At 41.7% G+C, this 24,936-nt stretch overlaps 2 protein-coding genes across 5 annotated transcripts in view; one reads left to right on the top strand and one right to left on the bottom strand.

Annotated features, from left to right (window-relative positions):
• Positions 1–12,172, bottom strand: part of LOC134462070 (ataxin-7) — a 60,168-nt gene extending 47,996 nt beyond the window's left edge. For 2 of the 3 annotated variants that reach the window (XM_063214924.1, XM_063214926.1), the window contains exons 1-4: positions 12,044–12,172; positions 8,572–8,665; positions 2,757–2,972; positions 2,517–2,579 (exon numbers count right to left, since the gene is read on the bottom strand). In XM_063214924.1, coding sequence (XP_063070994.1) covers positions 2,517–2,579; positions 2,757–2,964 — 271 coding nt within the window. In that variant the 5' untranslated portion in view covers positions 2,965–2,972; positions 8,572–8,665; positions 12,044–12,172. Of the gene's footprint in view, positions 1–2,516; positions 2,580–2,756; positions 2,973–3,229; positions 3,357–8,571; positions 8,666–12,043 lie in introns of those variants that run through there. The other variant, XM_063214925.1, reaches the window with a different exon arrangement.
• A 265-nt stretch (positions 12,173–12,437) lies between these two features.
• thoc7 (THO complex 7) lies at positions 12,438–19,900 on the top strand. Of its 2 annotated transcripts, none has more exons than XM_063214930.1 (8): positions 12,438–12,560; positions 13,038–13,158; positions 13,397–13,524; positions 13,758–13,844; positions 14,401–14,458; positions 16,628–16,694; positions 17,227–17,296; positions 19,655–19,900. In XM_063214930.1, the coding sequence occupies exons 1-8, from the start codon at positions 12,542–12,544 to the stop codon at positions 19,711–19,713; spliced, it is 609 nt and encodes a 202-aa protein (XP_063071000.1). In that variant the 5' UTR covers positions 12,438–12,541; the 3' UTR covers positions 19,714–19,900. The 2 variants fall into 2 exon arrangements, with proteins under 2 accessions (XP_063071000.1, XP_063070999.1); XM_063214929.1 differs by lacking the exon at positions 12,438–12,560 and adding an exon at positions 12,562–12,654.
• Positions 19,901–24,936: the final 5,036 nt, after the last annotated feature.

Here is a 24,936-nt window from a genome sequence, read left to right as displayed (position 1 = left end):
AAACAAAAACTTTATAGATTACATTCACAATGCAAAATCCACATATGTTCAGTCAGGGGACCTAGCCCGGGTGGTAGGCGTTTGTTGTGAAGGTGGCCGCCTTAACTATTCAGCGCTGGAGGAGACCCTAGTCCCTCATCTTCGCGACCCCCCCTACAGTACCTCCACAAACCCCAGTTTAGGAACCACTGGTCTAGAAGGGGTGGGTATTGTCAAAGGGTTCACGATTCAATGTACATCACGATACACATGCCATAATGCAATTCTACCATGATGCATTATGATTCATGTACTATTGTGATGCATTGCAATATCTACTTCAATAAATATGTAAAAATACTTCTTATTTGTCAGTTGCTGTGTAGCATTCATAAGTCAATTTATTTTATTTAAGCATTTTAGCATCTGAGAGAGAGCTTCCATTACAACAGAAATATTATCTACGCTCTACTGAACAAAATGAACCAATGGCAAATTAAATTGCATTATTATTGAATAATCGATTGTCCTGAATTGATGCAGTATATTGTGAAAATAAGTATCGCGATGCATTGTCGGATCGATTTTTTGCACACCCCGAGGTCTAGTGTATGGTTTTGTTTAGTCTCTAATGATGTGTTGTCCGTGCCTGCCCTTGATAACTTGCTCCAAAACGCTCTATGTGGACCATGGAGTTGAATTGACTTCACCTCTCTCTGACATACACAAGTGCAGAAGGTGTGTGGCCTTGTACACACACATGCACGCACGCACGCACGCACGCACGCACGCACGCACGCACGCACTGTTAGTGATGAGCAACCCGTATGTTTTTCAGGCCGACCAGAACGGAGCCGGTGCCGGTGCCCTGCCCGCACCAGTTACGTTTCGGCGCTAAAGTGCTTACCTGCGAACCGCCCGTGGTCATATCGGGCTCTGAACTTTTTCTGCATGTGACTGTGTTACCCGGATGAACCTGCTGACGGCCGCGTTGTCGTCACGGTTTGCAGAGAAAAAACAATTTTGCGGTTTGCATTGCCAACCAACTTTCTGGTTCGCGAACGCTAATATCTGTGGCGTGAACGTGACGGCCGGTTCACGATTAGGTGCGGGAACGGGCACCAGCACGGTTCTCAGATGGTCTGAAAGCGCCTCCAGAGACAAAAAGGTCAGAAGGTAACCTTATCTAACCTCACTGCCCCCCCACAATGGCACGAGTATTATTTTCATATGACTTAAATGTGAACGCTGAATTTACATGAAAATTGATTTACGGTTATAAAGCGTGTATAATCATTGCATCGCGCGACCTCCAAATAATTTTAACAAACATTCTATACTAGATTATGTGCGTCTTTGCATGCACTCACCAACACTGATTCTGCGGTAACACGCCTGTTCAATTTCTACCATGATGTGCAGCTTATCCATTTGGAGATGAGGTCATATCTAATTACTGTCCGAACCGCTGGACTGATTGATAAATAGAAAATGTATTTCACGCTCACCCGAACCTGCAGAATATGTCCTATTCCCACAGCTGCTTGGATCTGTGTTGGTGTGAGCATGTGTATGTGTATGCTTGTTATTCTAGCCGTCTGCATAGGCCCAGTATTGCAAGGCATATTTAAATATGGGGTCCTCCATCTAAAAAAATCATTGAGACCAGCATATGAGTGTCTATGCATGTCTAGAGTGCACGTAGACAGTGCAGAGATTACAGAAGACACGTTTGACTTCACACCCTGGTGTCTATACAGCATGTCTGTATGGGTATTGTATAGGTACTCTAGGTGTAATGTACTGTATGTGTACTGTCTATGTCTAATTGTCTATGTCCACACCTAAAGTCTATGTGTCTGCATGGGAAAGTAAGAAACGTAATTTCAATTCTTTGTATGACCAGCACATGTTAAGAAATTGACAAAGCCGACTTGACTTGACTTGACTATAGCAACCTGTAATGCATAACCTGTAAAATCATAAACCTACTGTCTGCATAAATACAGACTGTCTTCTTCTGGTTCAGATGGTCAAAATATTAGACCTTGTCCAATTTGTAGAGAGGGGATGGATGCAATGATCTATGCATGTATTTATGTTTTGAGCAAATGAATGAACATCCATTTATGTTTTTTTACACAGTGAGACCACAGACAAATGTTATGCTTGCGTGACAATAAAGTGTATTCTATGCTTTCCTGAATTCTAGTTTCAGAGTGCAAACTGTTGCTATCGACACAGCACCCAAATGGAAGCCTTTATGACACCTTGGCTCCAGTTATAACTTTGGGACTGCTGCTGCCACTGACAGTCTGTGTGATGGTGTCCCTAGCTGATTCATAAGCAGTGCACGGATCTCATGAATGTTGGTACGATGTGGACAAATGTATCACGCATTTGTTAGTTGTGATTGCAGTGCGTCAATTAGGCCCATCCAAGTACGATGGACTTGTTTTACAGTGAGGCGCCGGTGCAGGTTAAAAATGTGCGAAGCTTCAAAACAAAAACACACCTTTGCCCAGGAAAGGACTTACCGTCTCTGCAGAGCCGCATGGCTTCTCGATTTTTCCCGCACTCTTTCAAACTTTCCTCCGAATCTGCACATAAAGAGAGGCGATCGGTTTCAGACAGATAAATAGTTACACTTGCTTGCCCGTGCTGTTGCTACCAGTAGCGTTTGATAATGTTCCCCAACTGCACGCAATCAGCAAAAGCTGTCGATCTTTCTGTACTGTTTACATAAACAACTGGGCTATTCGCGCTGTATCACTCACCGTCACTCCCGTGCAGTTTGACAGCATCGGCCCAGTTGCTCCAAGGCTGTCCCAGCATGAATTCTGGACTAGGCAGGGATCTACGCTCCGCACCCGTCGCCATTGCTGTGGAGGCTTCTCCCCGCTGAAGCTGCTGCTGCTGCTGCTTTAGCTGCCTGGCCGCTTTGCGCTGCTCCCCCCTGACGTCATCATCGGCCCTTTCCGACATTCTTTCCGCTACAATGTAACAAAACAGCAGACACCGCTAAAGGTGGTTAATATTAATTCTTCATTGATCGACACCTCTCAAACCGCATGTTACACAAACATCGACGCATTGTTATTTCCTAGCGAGCATGAGCGAGCGTCCCTTCGACCGAATCCCCCTTGTTTTGACAGAGGCAATCCATAGTGTACCCAATGGCGCTCTTCGTTACATACATTGTGGGAAATGGCAGATTTCTCAGATAAAACTTTAAGGAGGAACAACTAACTTCACTCAACTGACGTGTGCGGCAAACACATAGGATCCGGGTCACTCACGCGACTCCTGGACATTTTGCGTTATCTTGGCGAGAACATGACGCTAGCAGTACAACTGGCACACACAGCAAAACTTCAAGCACACTTGAGGAAGTGTGGCGATTTCGGAAACCTCTCACGTCATGACACTGTAAATTCCCCCGCATAGTTATTTGATATCCCCCTTCATCTATTGGCTCGTGTTGTAGACGAATATTGCCCGACTTAACACGGGGTCAGTTATAAACATGTGAATTCACTACTTGCGTTAATTCATTCAACATTGCCCCCCAGGAGTATTAAACGCACAGAATGCTTCTGTGTTGACTGTAGGATTAAATGTCTGACCAGGAAATCCATGTTATGCCAAGAGCGAGTAGAATGCTGATATTTGATTTTTCACAGAGAGCTTGTCAGCAAGCGGTCAATTTATTTTTATCTTGTGTTTGTGTGAGTAAATGTATCCAACTGATTTCACAAAAATATTTTTAAAAATCTGATGAACACAGTCCATCCATTTTTAGAGGAGTTGGGCAATAGTGTGTGGGCAGTTGATGATTGTGATTTACAATGAGTCTTAGGCCCTGAGCATATTTAATCCAATTTACTCACACTAGTTATTTAATTGCATGGAAGGAATGGCCTCAAAATAACTTTTCTTTTACAGTAGCCTACATTTGTGGTATTATTAAAGGAAATCTAGAGGGTCTGGTGCTTATTATACTCACATTATATGCTGCCATGTATATATTGCTATATTTATGGGCTGCATACGTACCACTATTTGCCAAGGGAGCACTGCTATTTCATATTTTGTGTATGCATAATGTAGTTTTGATAATAGAACTGACTTTGATCCATTGATTCTGCGGTAGAAGATAGAAAAGTTAGAAACAATATGAATCAATGGCAATGGCGTCAAAGACGGCAAAGGTTGTGCTGGAAATGACTTAACAGCTCAGCTGAAGACAATGGCATTGGTGGTGGTGGTGGTGATGGGGGTGTTTACTAATAAAGATGTGTGACGTGTCAGCGTCATCAAAGACATGTTTCAGTCCAACGGCTCTCCAGTACGAGGGAATAGACAATCTATATGTTGATAATGTGCATTTTGGGATACCATATCACGGTAATATTTGACTTCTTTGTCATATTTTGGGCTCATATGTCAAAAAACAATCACATACAATTCCCATCGCGCAAGCTCTGCATGGCTTTGGTGGCCAGGTCTGTTTTTGAGGTTGACTTAGATAGTGCACACAACTGATGTACACCTCCTCCTCAAACCAACACAGGCCATTTCAAACGTCAGCTGTGATGGAGTATCAGTAGAGTAACAATTAGCACCCACGTCTCTCTGAAGGGTATCGCAACCAAAAAAAAGTTTCATTCATTTCACAATAACTGTGCAATAACTACATACACAATAATTAGAAAATAATTACGTACAGTTACGCAGAGCAATTGTTTGTGTTATAAATTGACATCAAATTTGGGTGATGGAAAGGGGAAAGTGTAGAAGTGGTTTCTGTTGAGTATGGTATCCTGTTGTGTACAAGAAGCAGAGGCAGAGGGTATACCCCAAGTGCCAGGTTCACATTACACAATATCAGCCACGATACAGCTGCGATATAGCCACGACTCCAGACACCTCAAATGACTCTCCTCCTGTCTTCAAATTAAGCGACTTGCATTTTTGTGATAGTGAATGTGACGCTTGCCTGCAACTGAAAGTGTACCTATCACAGCAGCTGGAAAAATGATAGCCACACAAGACATTTGAAAAGCATTCTGTGTTGCTAGTTAAAACATGTTGTCACAGCATGGCTGGCAATAGTGTACCTGACTAATAAGTCGACCTGTCTCTTAGTCAAATGTATTATTTATACTTGAGTTACTAATTTAAGTTTAAGTTTTAGTTTAAGTTAAAATAAGTTTGTAGTAGTAGTAGTATAGATACTTTATTGATCCCTGACGAAATCAAGTGTGTGCGCTGTGGGGATTTGTTTCAAGCACATGCTTCACTACAGTTAGGAAAATGTGCCATGTGCAATTATTGAATGCGTTGATGACTGCATTGCTACTGGTGAATAAATTCTTAATGGTTTCAAAAGTGGAGGACATTTTCATATGAGCCCTACAACAAAGGTGATGTTCATTGGTAATTATTTTGACAACGTTTTTGAGAGAGCCCGCACACCTCGAAGTTTTCTTTTTCAGCAGGTGCAGCTTTTCAAGGTACTTCAGTCTTCAGTTCACACAAGGAAGAGCGCGACACTGCTTCTTCACAGTTCATCACTTTTTAATTTTTTTCTTTGGTGGTCATTGGTAATTATTACCAAGTAGGACGAATACCGGTAGTTTGAGTTGCTAGATTTTACTGCACAATATTGTCATTGATACATACGGTTTACGCGGGAAGCATGTCAGACTAGATACATGAGCAATTCCACTGTAGCAAGGTTCGTATTGGTTCATACATTCTACAATTGACCACCATTTCCTTACGTAATACAGAACATCTCTGAGACGTCAATGGCCGGAGTAATATGAAAGCCAGCACTGACTCCACTATGTCACTCTATAAACTTTTCTTTGGGATTTCCTACTTATGACAGCACAGCCATCATCAACAAAAAATAGTTTCGTCAAATCACTTCCAACTGCTATTGTGTGCATAATGGACAATGATCAATATAATTCCACTGATAAATAGCAAAGTGCTTTTATTTTAAAATGCTGCTGACGATTGAGTTACCATTCAAGTGGCAGTGTGAATTTAAATTTCGCAAATATCAGATCCTCTGTTCAACACACAACTGCTTTCTGGATTAATAAAGTACCTCTGCTTTATTCTACACAGCTGTTATTGATCCTTAGTTTCCAAATGCATATAAACTCGGCTCGCTTGAGAGAAGTTGACTAACGCTGATCATACTCATACTGTACTTCATGTCACAAGTAAAGTAATTAAAGTTGATGGAAGCAGTTCATTCACAAATAGTGCAGTCTAATCACACAAAATGATCTGCTTTGTGAAGAGATGCAGCGATCATGGGATTGTGTGTGTTTGTAGGTCCTATAGGTCCCATAATCCATCTACAGTTGCAAATTTGCCATAGGTAACTGTAGTTCTGGACAAAAGCATGCTCAGAGAAACTATAATTTTTGCCCAATAAAAATCCATTAAACGTGTGCATTCCTATGTACCGAGCTGGACAGTTTTTGGAAGCAGCTGTAAATGATGCTGTAAAAATATGTATATGTAAAGAAATGTATAGCCTGGCGAGCGAGACTTAATGTCTGTAAATATGAGAAAGTGAAAACTTAAGACCGGACTTGCTCGTATCAGACAGCAAAAGGCTGTGGGTGGGACCGTAGTCATTATGCTTCAAGTCGTCTCTGCACTGCCTTGGTCTACGCCAGGCAGGGGTGGGGAACTTATGTCTCAAGGGGTGCATTCCAATATGCGACCTTGCGTCCTCCACTTGTGCTTGTGGCCTCACGTTTTGCTGATGCCCCGCCTCCGTGGAGAAAACAATTAAGTTTCCCCGCTGTCAGCGTAGCCAAAACAATTGTTGGGGGACTATTCTTCATTCACCATCCAGTTTGCAAATGAGAAAATGACTTTACAATTGTGCTCTTGCGAGATATTGAAATATAATGCTGTTGTCAGTGATGTCATCATGGTGTATTACTTCCTGGTAGGAGGCCACAAGCACAAGTGGAGGACGCAAGGTCGCATATTGGAACGCAACCAAGGGCCGTTTATGGCCCTTGAGGCAGTCTTATCCGGGCCCTGATGTAATTTTAATGCTATGCCGTATCAGATGAAATATTACATGTTTTGCAAAGCAATCTTAGAAATTACATTTGCAATACAATTAAGATATATTTTCAGGAGACCTAGAGAAGGTGGCGTCTGTTGTAAAGGTCGCCACCTTCAATATAGGCCTAAAGTGCAGGGGAAAACCTGGTTCCCTGCCCTTGGTGGACTAATTTTGTAAAATTTGAAGTGGCCCCTGGAATGAAAAGGTTCCTCACCCCTGGCCTACACTGGCCAATCAAATGATCATCTTTCATTAGTCATAGCCATTCTGCTGTCTCCACCGTCTGGCCAAAGCCCACTCCAGGTAGAAAGAGAAAGACAAACTCACACCATTACTGGTAGGATTGGGCTGCAGCCTGTTGTGGCAATGAGGCTAGACTAACTTGCCAGGCATGTTTGGCTAATAGGTGGCTTAATCTAGTTTACAATGCTATTAGCTGTATTCTTCGTCATTCTTTCTTGACGGTAATTGCTGGAAATATTTTAACAAGTGTTGCATGGACGATTTGCAGGTTGCATGGACCCACTTGCAGGTTCTTTTCTAAAGCATGCATAATAAGTTCAAGACAGGTAATAAGTGATGGCAACAGTTTGTTATTGTTGTAAATTCACATTAGTTAAGCATTAGTTACGGATTAGTTAAGAGTCAGATGAACACTTTGCTACATTCATGTGGCCTACAGCACTCAAAAAGGATTTTAGCATGACAATTCCAGTATTTAGCTGCCGCAATGTTTGAGTTTGCACCATACACAAGGAACTTACCGGTGGTTCAAGTGTGACTGACACCTCTAATTTCACTCAACAGATAACAAAATCCTGGAAATTGTCTTAAGCCGGGCAAACACTGTGTGATTTTTGTCACAGTTTGACTTTTAAAGAATTGGGCAGAGTTTTGCGCTCAGTCATGAGTCAATCGTGAGTGTCACATCATGTAGTGCACATCCAGGTAACAACAAGTGATTTCACCTCACAACCAACTCGCTATCAGGAATTGTATGGTCGCAAGAAAATCAAATCTGTTTGAAATCCCAGTCATCCCTCGTGAGTGAATCGCACAGTTGAAGCAATGCTACGACTTGATTGGACACTATATTTCACACTACCCATGCACAAAAAGGCACATATTGCCAGTGCAGCATGATTCGCTCTTGAGCGTATCCCTGACTCCACCTCAGGTGTGCATTTCCCTTCCAAGTTTTTGTCAACTGCAGTTCCGGAAAACAAGTCCCTCTTGTCGTACAATATGAGTCTCTGCTCTCATCTGACCCTCGTCTCGTATAGTGTGAGGACATGAGTTGTGAGATGTGAACTTTTTTGACCCTGCGATTCACTGCTACAGTGTGAGCAAGAGCTGAATACCCCCGACTGAAATAAAAAACGCTCAGTGTACGTATGTATGGTTTAAAATGGCAGGTAATAAATTAAAGATAAATTAATGTCTCATACCAATGAATACAGGAAAAAAAAACAATGAAATCATACCTTATCAAATGAGAAAAAGGGAATTCACTTTTCCGAAATCAGATCTTCATCAGTTTGGATGTTAGTGTTCCACCACACAATCTGAAAGGGTGATCTGGGAGAGGGGGGGGGGGGGGGGACACAGAAAGGGATGAAGGGAAAGGAAAGGGGTGGGTGAGAAAGAGAAAGTGACACCATGAGTTTTCCCCTGCTCAGTGAGCACCCGTTCATGCCATAATTACTGTTTGGGGGGTGGGATTACCTGTTGGTGTGTCTGCAAGACTCTCCAGTGCAGGGCCTACTACTACTACTAATGGTGGCTATGGCCATGGCTTTTTGGCCTACAGCTTTCACGCTTCTCCATGAGCTACTTATGGAGCTGCTTAGTGCCTCTGCGGAGTAATCCAATCCAATAAGCACTATCCCCATGTTAACCACCTGAGAGTCCTGCAGTTACCAGCTCAACTAATCCACCCCAAGAGATGACACAATGCTGTTAAAAACTGTTGGCCCTCCGAATGATGTTTGGAGCTAATTAAGCCTAGTCTACCATCGTACACACTAGGGTTGCACAATATCAGAGAAGAATTTTATACTCGATAACAGAATGCAATACCTCAACAACGATATTTAAAAATATAGCCGGGTGTTTTTCTTGTCACAAATGTGTTGGTCTGTGTGGGGGGCATGGTGGGCTTCTTGCACATTTGTTGACATTCAGATAGTGAAGGACAACACAGAAATGTTTTACTTGTTAGCGATAATAAAATATTTTTCGCAATACGCATATCGCTACTCTTAATATCACGATTTCGATATATTGTGCAGCCCTAGTACACAGTCACAAAATGCATTTCACAAACCGAAATGCATGTCTGCTGCGCACAAATTGCCCCTCTGGCATGAAGAATACATGGAAGTGAACTGAACAGGGAATGGATTAGAAAACTAGGTGGTCCACTTTTTTTATATATATATATACAGTTTTTGATATTTCACACTTGTCTGTATTTTACATTGCTTCAGTAAAAAATTAGAAATTGAACTTGAACTTGAAAATGCACTGCCTTCCCAGTGACTACAGGTGGAAAATGGAAAAGTACGCTAAAGCCTTATTCAAAACATCTATGCATTAGGTGAATTTTTTCTGTACACTGGCCCTGTCAAAATACTGAAAATTCAGTACAGTCTGGTTATGACACCTTTGTGACAATCTCTATCCATTCTTAGGCAGGCCTACTTTTGCATTTTATATAGGAATCGACTGTTCAGACGTCCTATCATCTATGTGTGAAATCTTGCCATGCAAATATTTTGAGAACATACTTTTTAAACCCATATGAAATGCATTTTGCAATGCAATGCCCAATACAAAATATCAATTTCCCAAAATGTTTAAAAAAATACTGTACATCATTTCGCAACGAAGCACTTCAAATACTGTTTTTGAAATTGTGATGCATGTACATGCTAAGGATTTCATGAACAATCACAACAGAGGTAAAACTAATGAATGACTACACAGACTGATTACATCACACCGTGATACAATGATGCTTTTATCAAAAGCAACTTATAGTTACAGTATTTTACAGAGTACTAGTTACCATTCCTGGAGCAATATGGGGTTAGGTGCTTTTCTTAAGGGCACTTCAGCCATGGATGGACATGTGGGGAGAGGTAGAGGATGACATTTTTCAGGAATTCCCGTGGGTCCCGCGTGTCCTGCGGGATTCCCGCGGAATGGGAGTCAAAATTTTAAAGATGAACGGGAGCGGGCAGGAACGGGAATAAAGATGAATGGGAGCGGGCAGGAGCGGGAATAAAAATGAATGAGAGCGGGAATGCTTATTTTTTCATTAAAAAAGCCCATGAAACGGGAGTGGGATTGATTTTGAGTGGGAGTGGGCAGGATTGGGAAACATTCTTTTCAGGACGGGATTTGTTTCTGTTACTCCACTCCGGGATGGGACGGGATGGGTTTTTTTTCTGGGACCGGGATGGGACGGGAGTGAAAATCCACTCCCGTGTCATGCTCTAGGGAGAGGTCAGGGTGGAATTCAAACCTTTGATCCAAAGACCACTTCCTTAGCCACTAGGCAGGCCACGGTAGCCCCGATACACATAGACACACAAAACAATCGCATATTCGGGATCACTGAGTGTCAGTGTCAGTCTATTTGAAAGCCATCAAAATGTAAATGTCAATAGCAGGAAAGGTCAGCTTTCAGGGCTCAATTGAATCTATGTCTAAGCCTTTAGGCTAACTGATTGATTTTGAATGCAATACTTAACTTTTCACAAAATTTACTGATGCAGAAGTACATTACGGTAATTATTTTGCAGGTGAAACGCACCAAAGAAGTCATAGTCATTTGGGTCCTGTGTATGCCACCTGCTAGTCAAAATGAATGATGCGGCAATAATCCTGAACATGAAAACAATTATATGTTTTGAATGTTATGAAAAACTCAGTACTCAAAATTGGTCTACCCATCACATTAATACAACAGTCAAAAAGATGTCGTGTGAACAGACACATGATCTTCACACAAATCAATGTCACTTGCCAAAAAAAGAAAAGAAAAGCCGGTAATGTATAAAAGCAGGTAAGTGGAAACAGTGTGCCCCCATGTCTTGGTTAACAAAAACAAACAAACCCAAACAACATTAGCCTAGAACTACACTTGCATAAGGGAAAATTAAGATACTGATATACAGTGTTTCACACTCACAACTTCTTTAAATCACTGAAATAACAAAGGTGTCTATAAATTCTGCTTTTTATGCCAACAGTTCTACTTGAGGTGGAAAAAATGAGAATCATATCCAAACCATTTAGACAGAGATGTTCTAAATCATTATTCATAATTAATATTATGACAATCAATGTAAATTGTGTTTGTGTCAATTAGAAAATAAATAAATAAATATTATATTATAGCAAAACAATATGCTGATGACGTATTCAATTAGGCAATCAATTTTAAGCTGGTTCACATGTCTTGAATATGGGCTCTAAATAAAATGCATTTTGTAAGTATGCAAACCCATCCCAACATGTTGTCATGTGCACGAAAAGATTACACACTAACAAAAACCTATTCCCGATTCTTCCGTCGCAACACTGATTCATTTTGACTGGATTGTAACTTATTGGGAAGTTGTCGTTAGTTTCTTTACTACAGGACACAAGACATTGGCCATGAAACAAATGGTAAAACAATCAACAAAAACTGAACAGTCCGGGGTCGAGTGATACTGACACGTTAATTGTTGTAGGTAGCTCAAAATATGTATCTTAAACACACAATCACGTCACCACAACACAATGTTACTGGCATGCAAGGAGAGGCAGTGTTTAGCGGGTTAGCCTCACCGCTTGGTGGGCAAGCCAGCCATTTGGGATGGCTAGCAAGCTAGTTAGCATGAAGCAGGCTATCTGCCTGAACAGCTTTTAGCAGCTTCATCGAAAAAATGTCTAATTTCTTACCAATGCCCTGGGCGTAAAGGATGCAGAAACAGCCACAATCAGAATGAAGTCGGTTGATTGTGACATATATTTAAAACTGGAGATCGTGAAAACAGCGAATGCAGTGTTCACTGACTGTGGAGGTCTCCGCCAGGTGCTTCCATGTCTGTTTACCAGGCAGCATTGTGGGACACACACGTCACTGTACCCTTTACCCGCACGCATGCATGCCGAGAAAGATGACAAGCTGTACTGTACAGAGTTAAAATGCTACATGGCATACATGCCAATACTGACATTTGGCGTCGTATCGTGTATAATTTGAAACTTTAAGACAGGAACGATTACCACCCAAAAGTTACAGTGGCAATGCCGTTTATCAATTGCATGGCCATCACTTTCTGCTGGTAGCCAACCAGCACAGAGGCGGGGCAGACCCCGTTAACCAGCATCCTATGTTGTCACCCGGTTGTCAACAAAGTTTCCTACAGGAGGCGTGCGGTGCGAATTTGAAGAGAAATGGGGGCAGTCACCGATGGTAAAGATGCTTTTTCATAGTATTGCCGGTCATTCACACATTGATTCTTTAAAAACACCCAAGAGGAGCACATTCTCCAATACTTCAGCCCAGTGTGAGAATTATCCACGAGGAAAATCAACTTTCCACGCTAAAGCATTTGTTAGCTGGCTAACTCACATTAGCTTGTTGTCTGGAAGTTACTCAGAGTTATAGCTAGCCTTTTAGAAAACACCTACAATGTAGCTCGTGGTCTTTTCTTTTGCTGTATCAGATTAATAATTGGAGGACGATGCAGTCACATTTTGTTTTGTGGCAGTCATGGTAGAGGTGTATGGAAGTGTTTGGCTGCATGGCTAACCACCTAACCAACATGTTAGCATTGGCAGTAGCATAAAAGGCCATTGATGTACAAACAAACAGCGTTGTTATCCCCCATTTGTCAGAGTCAGACAACTCAAAACTCTTCCTCTGTTCTTTTGCATTGTGTTTCTGAAGATGAAGTAATTCGGAAGCGCCTTCTTATCGATGGCGACGGAGCTGGAGACGACCGACGCATCAATGTACTCCTGAAAAGCTTCATCAAATGGTCCAACTCAACTAGCACGCCCGAGGAAGGGTAAGCTCATTCATTTAGAGCTCTATCATCATTTCCATTTTGTAATGCAATGTATACAGGTAGGTCATAAGGACGCTGTATAGGTGAATGTATATGGACTGGCAGATATACTCTGTTCACCACATTTGAACATGGAAACGCAGTCATGTTACATGACCTTCATCATCAACTACTGTCTTCTGGATAGTGTGTGCATCTCTATGCAGCCTAAATACCTTTGCCGTTTCCTGACCGACAGGTCTCTTCAGTACCAGAGGATGATTGGCACCTTGACTCAGTGCGACTTTTCAATGGCGAAGACACTGCAGGTGTACGACATGAATCTCAAGGAAATGGGGAATTATGAGCAGATCTACAGAGATATTGGTAAGATCCATTATTGTACAGTAGAATAAGCGTAGTAGAAGTCCGCACACTGTAGCTCCTCTGGAGGACTTCTACTCTTTCCACTGTCTACAGGCCTTTGTCCTGCACCGAGTTGGGAGATGTGCATATTCATACTCTTATAAAGATCCATTATTTTTTCCTTGCTACTGGGAACATAACTGGGAACTGGGTGTGTTGTGAGTGTTGCTTACCCCTTTTTGTCTTTCTTATAGAAACAAACATATCAACAGCCCACGAAAAAATAGCAGAGTGCAAAAAGGAGATTCAACGGGCTAAAAGAATACGAAAGAACCGACAAGGTATGCTGCATGTATGACTTGAAATTAGTGGGCCAAACAGGTTTTTACGGTAACTTAAAAGACTGATGAAGTAAGCAATATTTCGTTATATAATATTACAGGGAGAAGGGCCATATGAATGCCTTTTACTTTTTTCTGTTAGTTATTGGTTATAGTGCTGTGTGAAATTGTGTATTCTCCAAGGTTATTAAAATGTGAAAATGTGGACAATTCACCGCAGTAAATTCTGCTTACCAGTTGACAATCTTCATTACATTGTGTTTTGCTCAGTTTGACCTGCCTTGGAATGTTGTACTGTACTTTTGTCTGTATTATAGTATATGAAGTGGTTCCATTTATTTATTTAACTGATGCTGACAAGTGCAAAATACTGATAGGCAAAGAATATGCTATGTTTCCGTGAGAGAGTAAGTTATGAACTAGAAAGATTCTACAATGACTGTTTGTTATTCTTTTTATTTTTGAAACAATTTTCCCAAGCTCATGGAAAATCTGTTGGATTCTACAGTTGGATGGATCAGTCTTACCATTCAAACTTTTTTTCCCCCTTCAATAGAGTATGATGCCTTAGCCAAGGTGATTCAACAGCACCCAGACCGCCATGAGACAATGAAGTGAGTACACTCCTTTACAAATGCCAGGACACATGCACAAGTGCTGAACTTGTTGTGGAGATGTAATGGGGTGTACAGTACAGTGGCTTGGCTCTCGCCAGACCTCCACAGCTCTGCGGGGGGGCTCTATGAGCCAAAAAGTGTAGAGTGTGCGCACATCCCAAAGTAACAACTAGCTACGAGTGCAGAATATCAAAAAACGTATAAGGAGAAAAGGAGAAAAAATATTTGCACACTGCAAAAGCTCCCTTGTCCTGATTTTAATGTGACACCTGACGAAGACCTTGCTGGTAGAAACGTTGTGCCATTTTTCACATTAAAATCACAACAAGGGAGCTTTTGCGGTGTGCAAATATTTTTTGGGCTCTACGAGACACACACACACACACACACACACACACACACACACACACACACACACACACACACACACACACACCTGGTCCTATAGGACTGGGAAGTTCTCTGGCCAGGAGCTTGCAGACGCAATTGTTGTTTAAATAACAATGGCGGCTTGCATCGAGGAGTCATATGACGACTGCATTGTAGACTCTACCACATATTGAGAACGATTTTGAGGGAATTTGTTGGTTGCAAGGACAGAGTAGTGAAGGGGAGTAGAGTTGCTCCGCCGGGACTCAAACCCAGACCTCCAGGAGTACCGAACTGCATCCCTGACTGCTACACAAAAAGCCACGCTGGTTGGCGTGACCACAGACATCATATATGAAGACTAGATGCGTCGTCCGCGTTCCCGTCATGCAAGCCGAACGTCCGCGCATGGCGGCCATGATAGAGCAGCCTGCTGGCTCAACCAGTTGCAATGAGTTTTTGGTGTTGTATACTCTTCAGATGGCCATAATTCCCTCAAATTTATTTCGATTTTCGAAAGGGTTGGTTTTTTACACAATATAAAAAATTCCAAACGAAAGTATATGTTGATACTGCATAGTGATGCATATCCACATTATTATTATATTATATTACATTATATTATAATGTTCATAGGTCTAAAATGATGTATAATATAATTCAGTAGGCTTATTCAGGTAATTAAATAGACCCCATAAACAAATGCACAAAGTAATATTTTATATTTTCAGTAAAATAACAGATAAACGTTCACTTTAGTCTACATTCTCCTTTGGTTTCGACAGCTCCATCTTGTGTTCAAAATGAGTCGTGACGCTAAAGCCATCCAGATAGAATTAACTTGTTGCGCTGTAGGCTACATCTCTCTTCCAGTACGTCATCTCTGTCGTCTATAATTTGATGCAATGAATATATCCATGCCGTCAACGTAATGCACAGCAATGATTAAAATGTGTATTAGCTCTAGGTCTATCTATTTTTTTGGACAAATAGGTTAAGTGGGAAGCATAGGCCTATTACTCTCCTGGGCGTTTTACCCCAGTCTTAAGGAGCCCTACCATTTATAAACACGTGTCAATATTTCAGCGAAGCAACAGAATACATTTTTAAGTATCCCAACGTTTCAACTCTTCACTTTACTTCAGCTGTAACGGAGGGTCTGTGGAGAGTTTAGGCTGCTCTAATATGGCCGACCTGTGCGGACGTGCTTGAAATACGCGATGACGTATCTAGTCTTCATATATGATGTCTGTGCGCGTGACTCTCAGCGCACCCACAATCCTATTGATGGCCACTCCATCACAAACAGGCAAATGGTGGATGAAGCCATGCCTTCTTAAAACGAATCCAGCATGTGCTCACCCAGACTTAGTGGGTGGACCTGGCGATGCTGTGCGGACTACAGGTCTGATAGGAGTGGTACAGATGAGACGTCCTGTCTTTGCTGCTAAGCAATGGTGCAAGATCAACCCTGAGTGTGTTGGACTCCTTTATCACTGGGACTTAAAATGCTTTTTCAGTCATAGCCTATACTGGATATTGGTTAAGACAGCGTAAAGATTTCATGCAAAAGATATATGGAAGAATGAGACGTCTTCATTCTAACACTGAGTATGTTTTGTTGATATGGGAGCATATACTCAGAAGCTGAAATGAGGACTCCAGGCTCTTCTATTAGATGATTTACCTCTTAACTCGACCTGGTTGACTCCTGAAGCAGCTTCTTGGTATACCCCTCAGATGGCTGTGCTGTTGTGATGGGTATGTGTTATGTGTATGTGTTATATGTCTCCACAGGCAACTGGAAGCACTGGACAAAGAGCTTCAGCAAATGTCAAGGATTAAAGACAATGTGGAAGATAAGGTATGCAGAGGGTTCAGTGTCTTCCTCCATTACACTGAACGCAGCAAAAATGGCAGAAGTGATTGACTGCATAGAAAAGACAGTGATAAGGCTGTAAAAGGTGTTTTGGGTGTCAAGAAAAGTTAAAATTGAGTTAACTAATCAATAAATGATACTACTCTACTCTACTACTCTAACTTCATGGTAATGAGCTTTGATGCAGTTTTTTCAGCAACCAATTCAAATATCTACATATCCCAAACATGTCTCAAACACTAGATCCGGTTGGTTCCCTCCCCTGAACAAACATTAAATGTTTTCACCTGTCATCTCTTTTGTCCTCTTTGGTCTGTACAGCCTGGCAGGATTCTTGACTCATTTAAACGCCTGTCCCGCCTTGCTCAGTGTGTTCGTTTGGTAGTTTATGTGTCTGTATGGTAACCTTGTTGCTAGCATTTTTATCTGAGACGTGTGTGTGTGTGTGTGCGTGTGTGTGTGTGCACGTGCGTGTGCGTGTGTATTATATGACATGATATGATGTGTCTGTTGACAGTTGGAGTTGCGGAAGAAGCAGTTCCACGTCCTGCTCAGCACCATCCAGGAGCTTCAACAGACTCTGGAGAGTAAGTCATTCAGCCCCACAGATTATTCACACTCCTCTGCACACACTCACTCACACTCCATGCAGTCAGTGCTGACTTTGTGGCGTCTGGTGGTGGAAGTCACAATCTCAGCCAGATTCTGGCTGAATTATGCCACTTTCTTGCCAGTGTCTCGTTTAGAAGTCTTGACATGCAGCTGATATGGTACATTCTTAGTGCTAGTGTAGTGTGATAGGGAGGCCTTACCAAGCTATGGTTTGTAGTAACATAAACAAATCTTAGAATTGGTATTGGCACGGTCTTTCGACACAGTTTGGCAAAGGTTTGTAAAGCTGTGAAAGCCAAAATGCCATCTTGCAGAGCTCACCCAATTCCTCCTGATTTCAAGTTATGTTGGCCATGTGTTGCGATGAGGCCTTATTTTAGCTTGCTGTCTATGCATGTGGTTATACAGATTTTTTTTCAGAGGGACATTGTCAAGACATTGGGTCTTTCTCAAAGCCTAGGCCAGTGTCCTTCCAAGTGTATCAGCCTAGTTAGTCACGCCCAGTGATTGGATACCCTTTATTAGTCACAACCAGTGATTGGATATTCTGTAGAGTTCACCAAAAGGTTTTGAGAAAGACCCAGCGAGTATTTGTGAAGACAGCAGTGCTAACCAATAAGGCGTTCCAGGAAGCCCTTTTTAAACATTTGAAAGTTAGCATAGGTATGAGTAAAAAGGACAAGGAGCGACTGATGGCACTTTGTCGAAACGTTAGTCTAATGCTCTGTACATAAATAAGAAAATGACTAAATAAGACATTGGTGTGGCACCAGATTTCTTCCCTTTTTACTAATGTCTGGTCCTACGCTGGTTGCACCAGATTGTCACCAGCAGCGCGGAGAATGTGTTTCCCTTGTTTTTCACGATAGGCATGCTTTATGCTTTGTTGCCACAGAAGAGCTATTTGGTTGTTGCAACAAGGATCCCCCCACTGTCTAAAGGACTATTGTCCAAAGAGACAAAAAATGCTGGAATTGCAGCAAGACATTTTAGGGCAATTTGTAGAAGTGGAGAAAATGGATTTTAATCCTCCCTCTGTTTCTGTTGCTATTTTGCTTGTATGCAGGCGACACAATGTATGCACAGAAATTTCATCACTTGATAAGAACAGTGAGAACACAAACATTTACGCTTGTGGTAGAAAATGTTATTTTTGCTCTCAAAAATGGCAGATGTTCCTTTTTTCTCCCTTTTATGCCACTCACTATCCAAGCACTATACTGCCATACAAAGGCAAAATACAGCAACTACATATTTTGTCAAAATTGAGTTTAGACAAAAGATGGTCTTCATTACACCTCCAGACCATTACCTTGTGACGAAGCCATATGTATGATCCAACTGTATGTATTTTTTAGACCTTGCTATGCCAAATTTGCAGTAACTTCAATATCCAACCTAATATTAAGGCTTTGGAGGTATTTTTCTCAGTTTCAATGTTGGCAGCACTTTGTCTTTGTAGGGCAGTTTACGTGAGTGATAAAAAAAATAAATATTGGATAGGGAAATGTCATGTTGTCAAATGTTAGCTGTCATTTTGGGATTACTTGTTGTCACGTATATCCTTGTGATGACAAGAAGGCCATGTTAATTGTAACAGGAACATCAGATTCCCTGGGCAGGCATCTCAGGCTTTGGCAGCCATAATGTTTTTTTATTTTATTTTTTATTTTTTTGAAACATCAATTAGCCACACAAAGGAAGTGCAAAGTCTCTTGCTCGATTAAGGAATATAGTGTTATTTTTTTAATTATTTATTTCTTCAAATGCTACTATTACTATGTCAGAACGCTATAAAGGACTTTTAGAAAAAGAACAACAAAATACCTCCTCTTAATGTATGTTCTCTACAAGTCTTCTGTTGTCCAGTCTTGCACTTTAAATGTCTGTATGAGCAATGTCTACGTCCATACTGTCTATGTCCATGTATGAGTACTGTCTATGTCTATACTGTCTATGTCCTTACCTAGATTAGTCTATGTCTGCATGGGAGAGCAAGAAACGCAATTTCAAATTCTTTGTATGACCAGTGCATGTAAAGAAATTGACAATAAACTTGACTTGACTTGACTTGACTTGACTTATTTATTGTGCTGATAGGGTGTCATAGTGACGACCTACATCTGGACCAAAATTCATACAGCTGGTTATTCAACCGCTGGTTATTAAAATAATATATGTTTTGAACATCTTTGGCTTTATGAGAATATTTGCAGGCCATTTTGTTGTTTGTTTTGTGTTTGCTGTTGTGATATGATATGTGATGTTTCATTCATGTTGTTGTGGATGGGGACATGTTGAGCATTTTTTTTGTTTTCTTTTCCTCTTTGCAGTTGATGAGAAGTGTGAGGCTGACGATACACAGGAGAGCTCCATGGAAAGTGGCGACTGATGCTGCGAAAGTGGCCATTCTGATCGTGTGCGTGTGCGTGTGCTTGTGTGGGATCGCTGAATGTCCATTCCTCCCCTGCCCAGCCCACCCAAGCCTCTACAGGAGGGAGTTTACTTTTGTTTTCATTTTTTTAAGAGCTGTGAAATATGATGTCACATTAAAAATGTTTCCAAACTTTTGAAAGGTCTTCTGGAATTGTCCATGTGTGGTCTGCTAATGTTTCCATTGTGTCTGAAGACTGTGTTTTCGCTCAGGTTGAAAGCTCTTCCCAGACATAGAAGCGTGAAATACTCCGATCAGTGTTTTTTTTCATTCTTTCTTTCAAATGTAACCTAGATATGTCCACTTCAGCTAATTAATTAGGAAGCTGTTAACCCACTCCATGTAGAGAGGCACTTGACGGCCTATTGCCATCAGCAAACCACTTCAGTTCTCACAACCACTCCAAATGCTCACTCATCAACAAGCATATGACCTGAATACATACGCATGGGAAGTTATGAATAACTAGAAATGCACTCAGAGAGCTGGGAGCTGTTTGATATAGAACAATTGACTAAGTTGCACCCTATTTTTATTTTAAGTCTGCCTGCTTTCTTTTTGTGGAGTTAAAAACTGGAATGTCAACATTTTCCCTGTCCCACAATTCAATTTTTCGATATCTAGGCTAGCAATGCTGAAGATTCTTTTTTTTTTTTTAAATCCTGGTTTGTGATCCTATCACCAAGATTTAATAACTTGTTCCCTTGGTCATTTCCAACAACTCTACAAAGTTTTGTCCAAATCCGTGCATAACTTTTTGAGTTAACCTGCTGACAGACATACCAAGGCGACCCAAAACATAACCTTACCTTAGCGGAGGTAGTAATAACCTGCTGTGTCTGCTGTGGTTGAAGTGCAATGATGTGCATTTTGTTACCACTTGGGGGAGCTGTGGTTTACAAACTGGTTCCTTTTTTTTGGTAATTGAACATTAATGGCCTCATCTATTCTGATTTGTGTTTGAACCATTATGATTACAGGCCAAATGTTTTCAGAGATTTAGCAGTAAGTCAGAAAAATGAGGGTAGGGTAAAGTGGGCATGAAGTGGTGTCCAATTGGAACTTGTGTAATGTTTTTGCATGCATTGAAATCATGTCTTGTGCTCTGTAACCTATGAAATGGATCATGGTGTTAGTTATTTACAAGCACTAGAAAGGCTATTTGGATACAGACATGCTCAGAATGACTAAATGTTCACTTGGCCTTAGAATTGGACCCTCTGCTCGGCTTAATGTCATCCTTTGTGTGCATGTGTGTTACATAAATGCACTAGGAGGAGAACTTACAGCTTGTCCTTTAAAGGGCATGCTTATGTTCCCATTCATCAGAGCACTGTTGACGGGGACGGTCTTTGTAGTTGCCGCACTGTAGCCATCAGGTGACAAGGGTGAACTTGTGAGCATCCAAACACACATTAAGTCCGCCATTTACTTTGGAAGAAAAGTGTGAGCTCATTTAGTTAAAAATAGAAAGACAGAAAAATGCAGGATGAGACTGTTTTTTAGACATACACAACGTCTTACAGCAGTTTGAACAGGCCTAACCTAATGAAAGCAATTGAAATGTTTTTGCTCGCTGAACTGTGCCTCTTCTATCAACTAATTCAATTCTTCCACATAAATGCTTACTAAATCACTTTAGTAACTTTATTTTAGGGATACATCTATTAGCACTAATACATACAATGTGCCTGTATAAGTAACTTATAAGGCATGTACAAAGCAAAATCAAACATTTGTTAGTGTATTCGCAAATGTTTTGCGAATTTATTACCAATTTAACCTTAGTAAGGACCTAGTAGGCCTTAGCGTTTGCTTAGTTACAAACTTTTTTCCCTGCGCACCCCCTTTTACATTTCAGTGTGGTTCGCGCACCCCCGAAGAGAATGTTGCACATTTTGGCCAAAACTCATTTCCAATAGAACTGACTTTTTTTCTGCCATCATTACAATGGAACTTGTTGCAAGTCTAGGAGTTATAAATGACACTTAAAGATGGATCCTTCCAGCCTACAATTCACCAAACAACATGTAAAAAAACCACATCTCAGCCAGTACTCTATTCAGCTCGCGCACCCCCTTGTGGCAGGCCCCAGGGGTGCACGCACCCCAGTTTGGGAAACCCTGGCTTAGTACATGCCTTACAAGTTACTTATGCAGGCATTAACATTGTATGTACAGTATTAGTGCTAATAGATGTATCCCTAAAATAAAGTGTTACCATCACTTTTAGGGGGAGTGAATATTTTTATTTGCCTCTTGTAAATGGGTAGGTGTTTTTCCAGATTGTGAAGATCTCATTAGGCTAATGTTCATTGTTTTAATCGATGGCAAGTAAGTGGGGAATATAAGCAATGTCCCATTCTACTCATATGTAGAATTAGTTATGTATTATGTGCATGCCGACTAGACGCTGAATGTATGCAGTTAATTTAGCTGGATTGCGTGTTAACACTGCAGTCATGCTGTAGCCTTAAAAAGACAGTAGATGTCACCAGTCTCACAGTGCATGACCGACAGGCCCAAGCATTCATGTGCTGACCAGCCTGAGAGTTGTTGATGTGTAATGAGGCAAATGTTTTGCCATGGCTTTACACAAAGGGCAAAAAGCAGAGGAAAACCTGAAGTAGACTAACAGAAACCAGAAATGGATACAAGATTGACAAGATATCTATTGTCATGTATTCAAGAATTCATAAGGAATGGGAAGGGCTTTTTGCCAAACAAAACAACAACAAAAATGAAATGTAAAATCAAAATGTAGAAAGAGTAAACAGTAAAAAGTACATCTTAATTCATGACCCTAACTGTGTATGTTCTCATATGTCCTTAATTTTATAAGGAAAAACTGTCAAGTCAGTGAAAATGCGTATCATTTTAATAAATAAGCAGCCGTAGATCCTTGGTTCAACTAAATAATTAATCAACTATTTTTTTAACCTTTTGCTTAGCATGGGTGTGCTCACACACAGTTCACAGGAAGGAGGACTTGCGATGAAAGTCATGGCACAATGTGTTTTTCAGTATGATATGAAACTGGTATCAAGGAAGCTGACGGGGGGAAAAGGGGGCCAGTTGCCCCAGGAACAGGGAATCCCTACCCATGTATAGACATGTATGGACAGAGGTGAGGGCGTTTCAAATCACATTGTCCTGAGCCCGCTGCGGGCTGCCATGCTGTAGGATGCAACAGGCATGGGGGCCGCTAGGGGGGGGGGAAGTGGTGCAGATTCTAAGGGCCCAAGCATTAAGGGAGCCTAAGCACTGAGAGGGGCCCTTAATGGGGCCCAACATTTTAATCTTTCATTGGGCCTAACATTTCTGGCAGCGCCCCTGGCAAGAGGTGTTATGCGGGGCGTGGCGGCGTTGTGTCTGTGGCCTCCCCAGATGGCCGTGTGGGCAGGCCTGCAGCTTCCTGGATGGCCTCCAGCAGGTCAGAGGTGATGGACAGGCTGAGCGTCAGCAGGAGGAAGTCCTCCAGGGCCATGCCACTCTTGCTCTGCCTCTCCAGCTCCATCATGGCCTCTTTATAGGCACCCTTAGACTCCTGGCCCTGGGCGAGAGAGAGAGAGAGACAGAGAGAGAGAGAGAGAGAGACCACCGCAATATCGTTATTGATATAATTATCATTATTGATATTGTGATGAAGTACTGTGATCTACTAAGAATGGGTGTTCTGTTAATTTGTCTTGTCTAAGAACTCGTTGTGTGAGCTCAGCCCATAGACTGTTCTGTGAATGAATCACAGAAATAACATCCATTCTAGGATTTGGGCACGCCACAGAATTCCCACACAGTTCTCTCTTCAGCCTAAATGATGAACTGTGGTCTACACACAGTCTGATATTCTGTAATTCTATGAGTGATTGTGATGTTTTGTCAAATTCTGCTTCCAATAGTTTTTGTGATGACCAGAAATCATCTGAGTGCAGTGAGGCATACAGACACGAAACAACACTGTACAGCACGACATCAACTCCCCTCTCAAAGTGGACTCTAAAAAATAAATTAAGAGAAAAAGCATCACTCCCTTTCTCCTCCCTCAAAATCTGAAGGATGTTCAATTTGTACCCTGACAAGAAGTGCTCAACTTTACAATAATAAAGAAAGCAAAAAGAAAAGACATGCAACAAACTATGCAGCACTATGCAGCACAGTCAACGTGTAGTGCGGTGAGAGGCCTTCCCTTGGTAAGATGACTATTGAAAAGCAGGCCTCACACACAGGGCTATACGTTCATTTATTTCAACACTAGCCAACTGAATTTTCAATAGCATTTGGCTAGTTGGCTTGTGTTCATTTAGACCTCTGCCCACTATAATACCAGAGACGGTCTATTATGAAGAATTAAATTTTAATTTAAAAGAATCTTTGATAATACTATACAAACATAGCTAAAAAAAAATGGCTGAGACTGGAGACACCAGAGAGAGTGCACAATCTATGTGAGACACCACAGAGAGAGAGAGAGAGAGAGAGAGAGAGAGAGAGAGAGGGAGAGAGAGAGAGAGGGAGAGAGAGAACACTCCAGTCCAGTTTGGAGGAAGATGCTGGTCCTGGGTGGTGCTCAGAGGCGATTCTAGGTTCAGGTGGGGCCCCAAGCGAAAATGCAAAAGAATAAACATTTGCACCAAAATCACCACGATTGTTGTAAAATGTGGTCTGTTATTCACTATCTAGGGGCTTGGGGGCCCCAGGCTGCTGCCTGCCTTGCCTGGTGGCAAGATGAGCCTCTGGCGGTGCTGCTATAGAGGTATAATAGTGCTTTTTCTCTCCATCTGCGTGTGGTGCAGAGCCGTACCCGTGTGAAGGCCTGAAACTGTGTCAGTAATATCTCTCTAACGGCGCCTCTGCTGACTCGGCCATCTGGACCCGCGGAGCTGTAGAACACCAGCACCATCGCTGCCATCGCCTTCTCTAGAGCGTACCCTCTGGACAGGGCTGGAAAGAGAGCAGAGCGATAACAACGATGCCAGAGAATGTGTGAGAGCTGTCGAAAGTGAAGTGTGTGTGTGTGTGTGTGTGTGTGTGTGTGTGTGTGTGTGTGTGTGTGAGAGAGAGAGAGAGAGAGAGAGAGAGAGAGAGAGAGAGAGAGAGAGAGAGAGAGAGAGAGAGAGAGAGAGAGAGAGCGGGAGAGAGAGAGAGAACGAGATTGTGTGTGTAGTACAGGCATGTCTCTGTG

The sequence above is a fragment of the Engraulis encrasicolus genome, chromosome 14 (assembly GCF_034702125.1).
Source record: "Engraulis encrasicolus isolate BLACKSEA-1 chromosome 14, IST_EnEncr_1.0, whole genome shotgun sequence".
Classification (NCBI taxonomy): domain Eukaryota; kingdom Metazoa; phylum Chordata; class Actinopteri; order Clupeiformes; family Engraulidae; genus Engraulis; species Engraulis encrasicolus.
The sequence above is the reverse complement of the archived record's forward strand: the minus strand, read 5'-3'. Positions and strand labels throughout refer to the sequence as shown.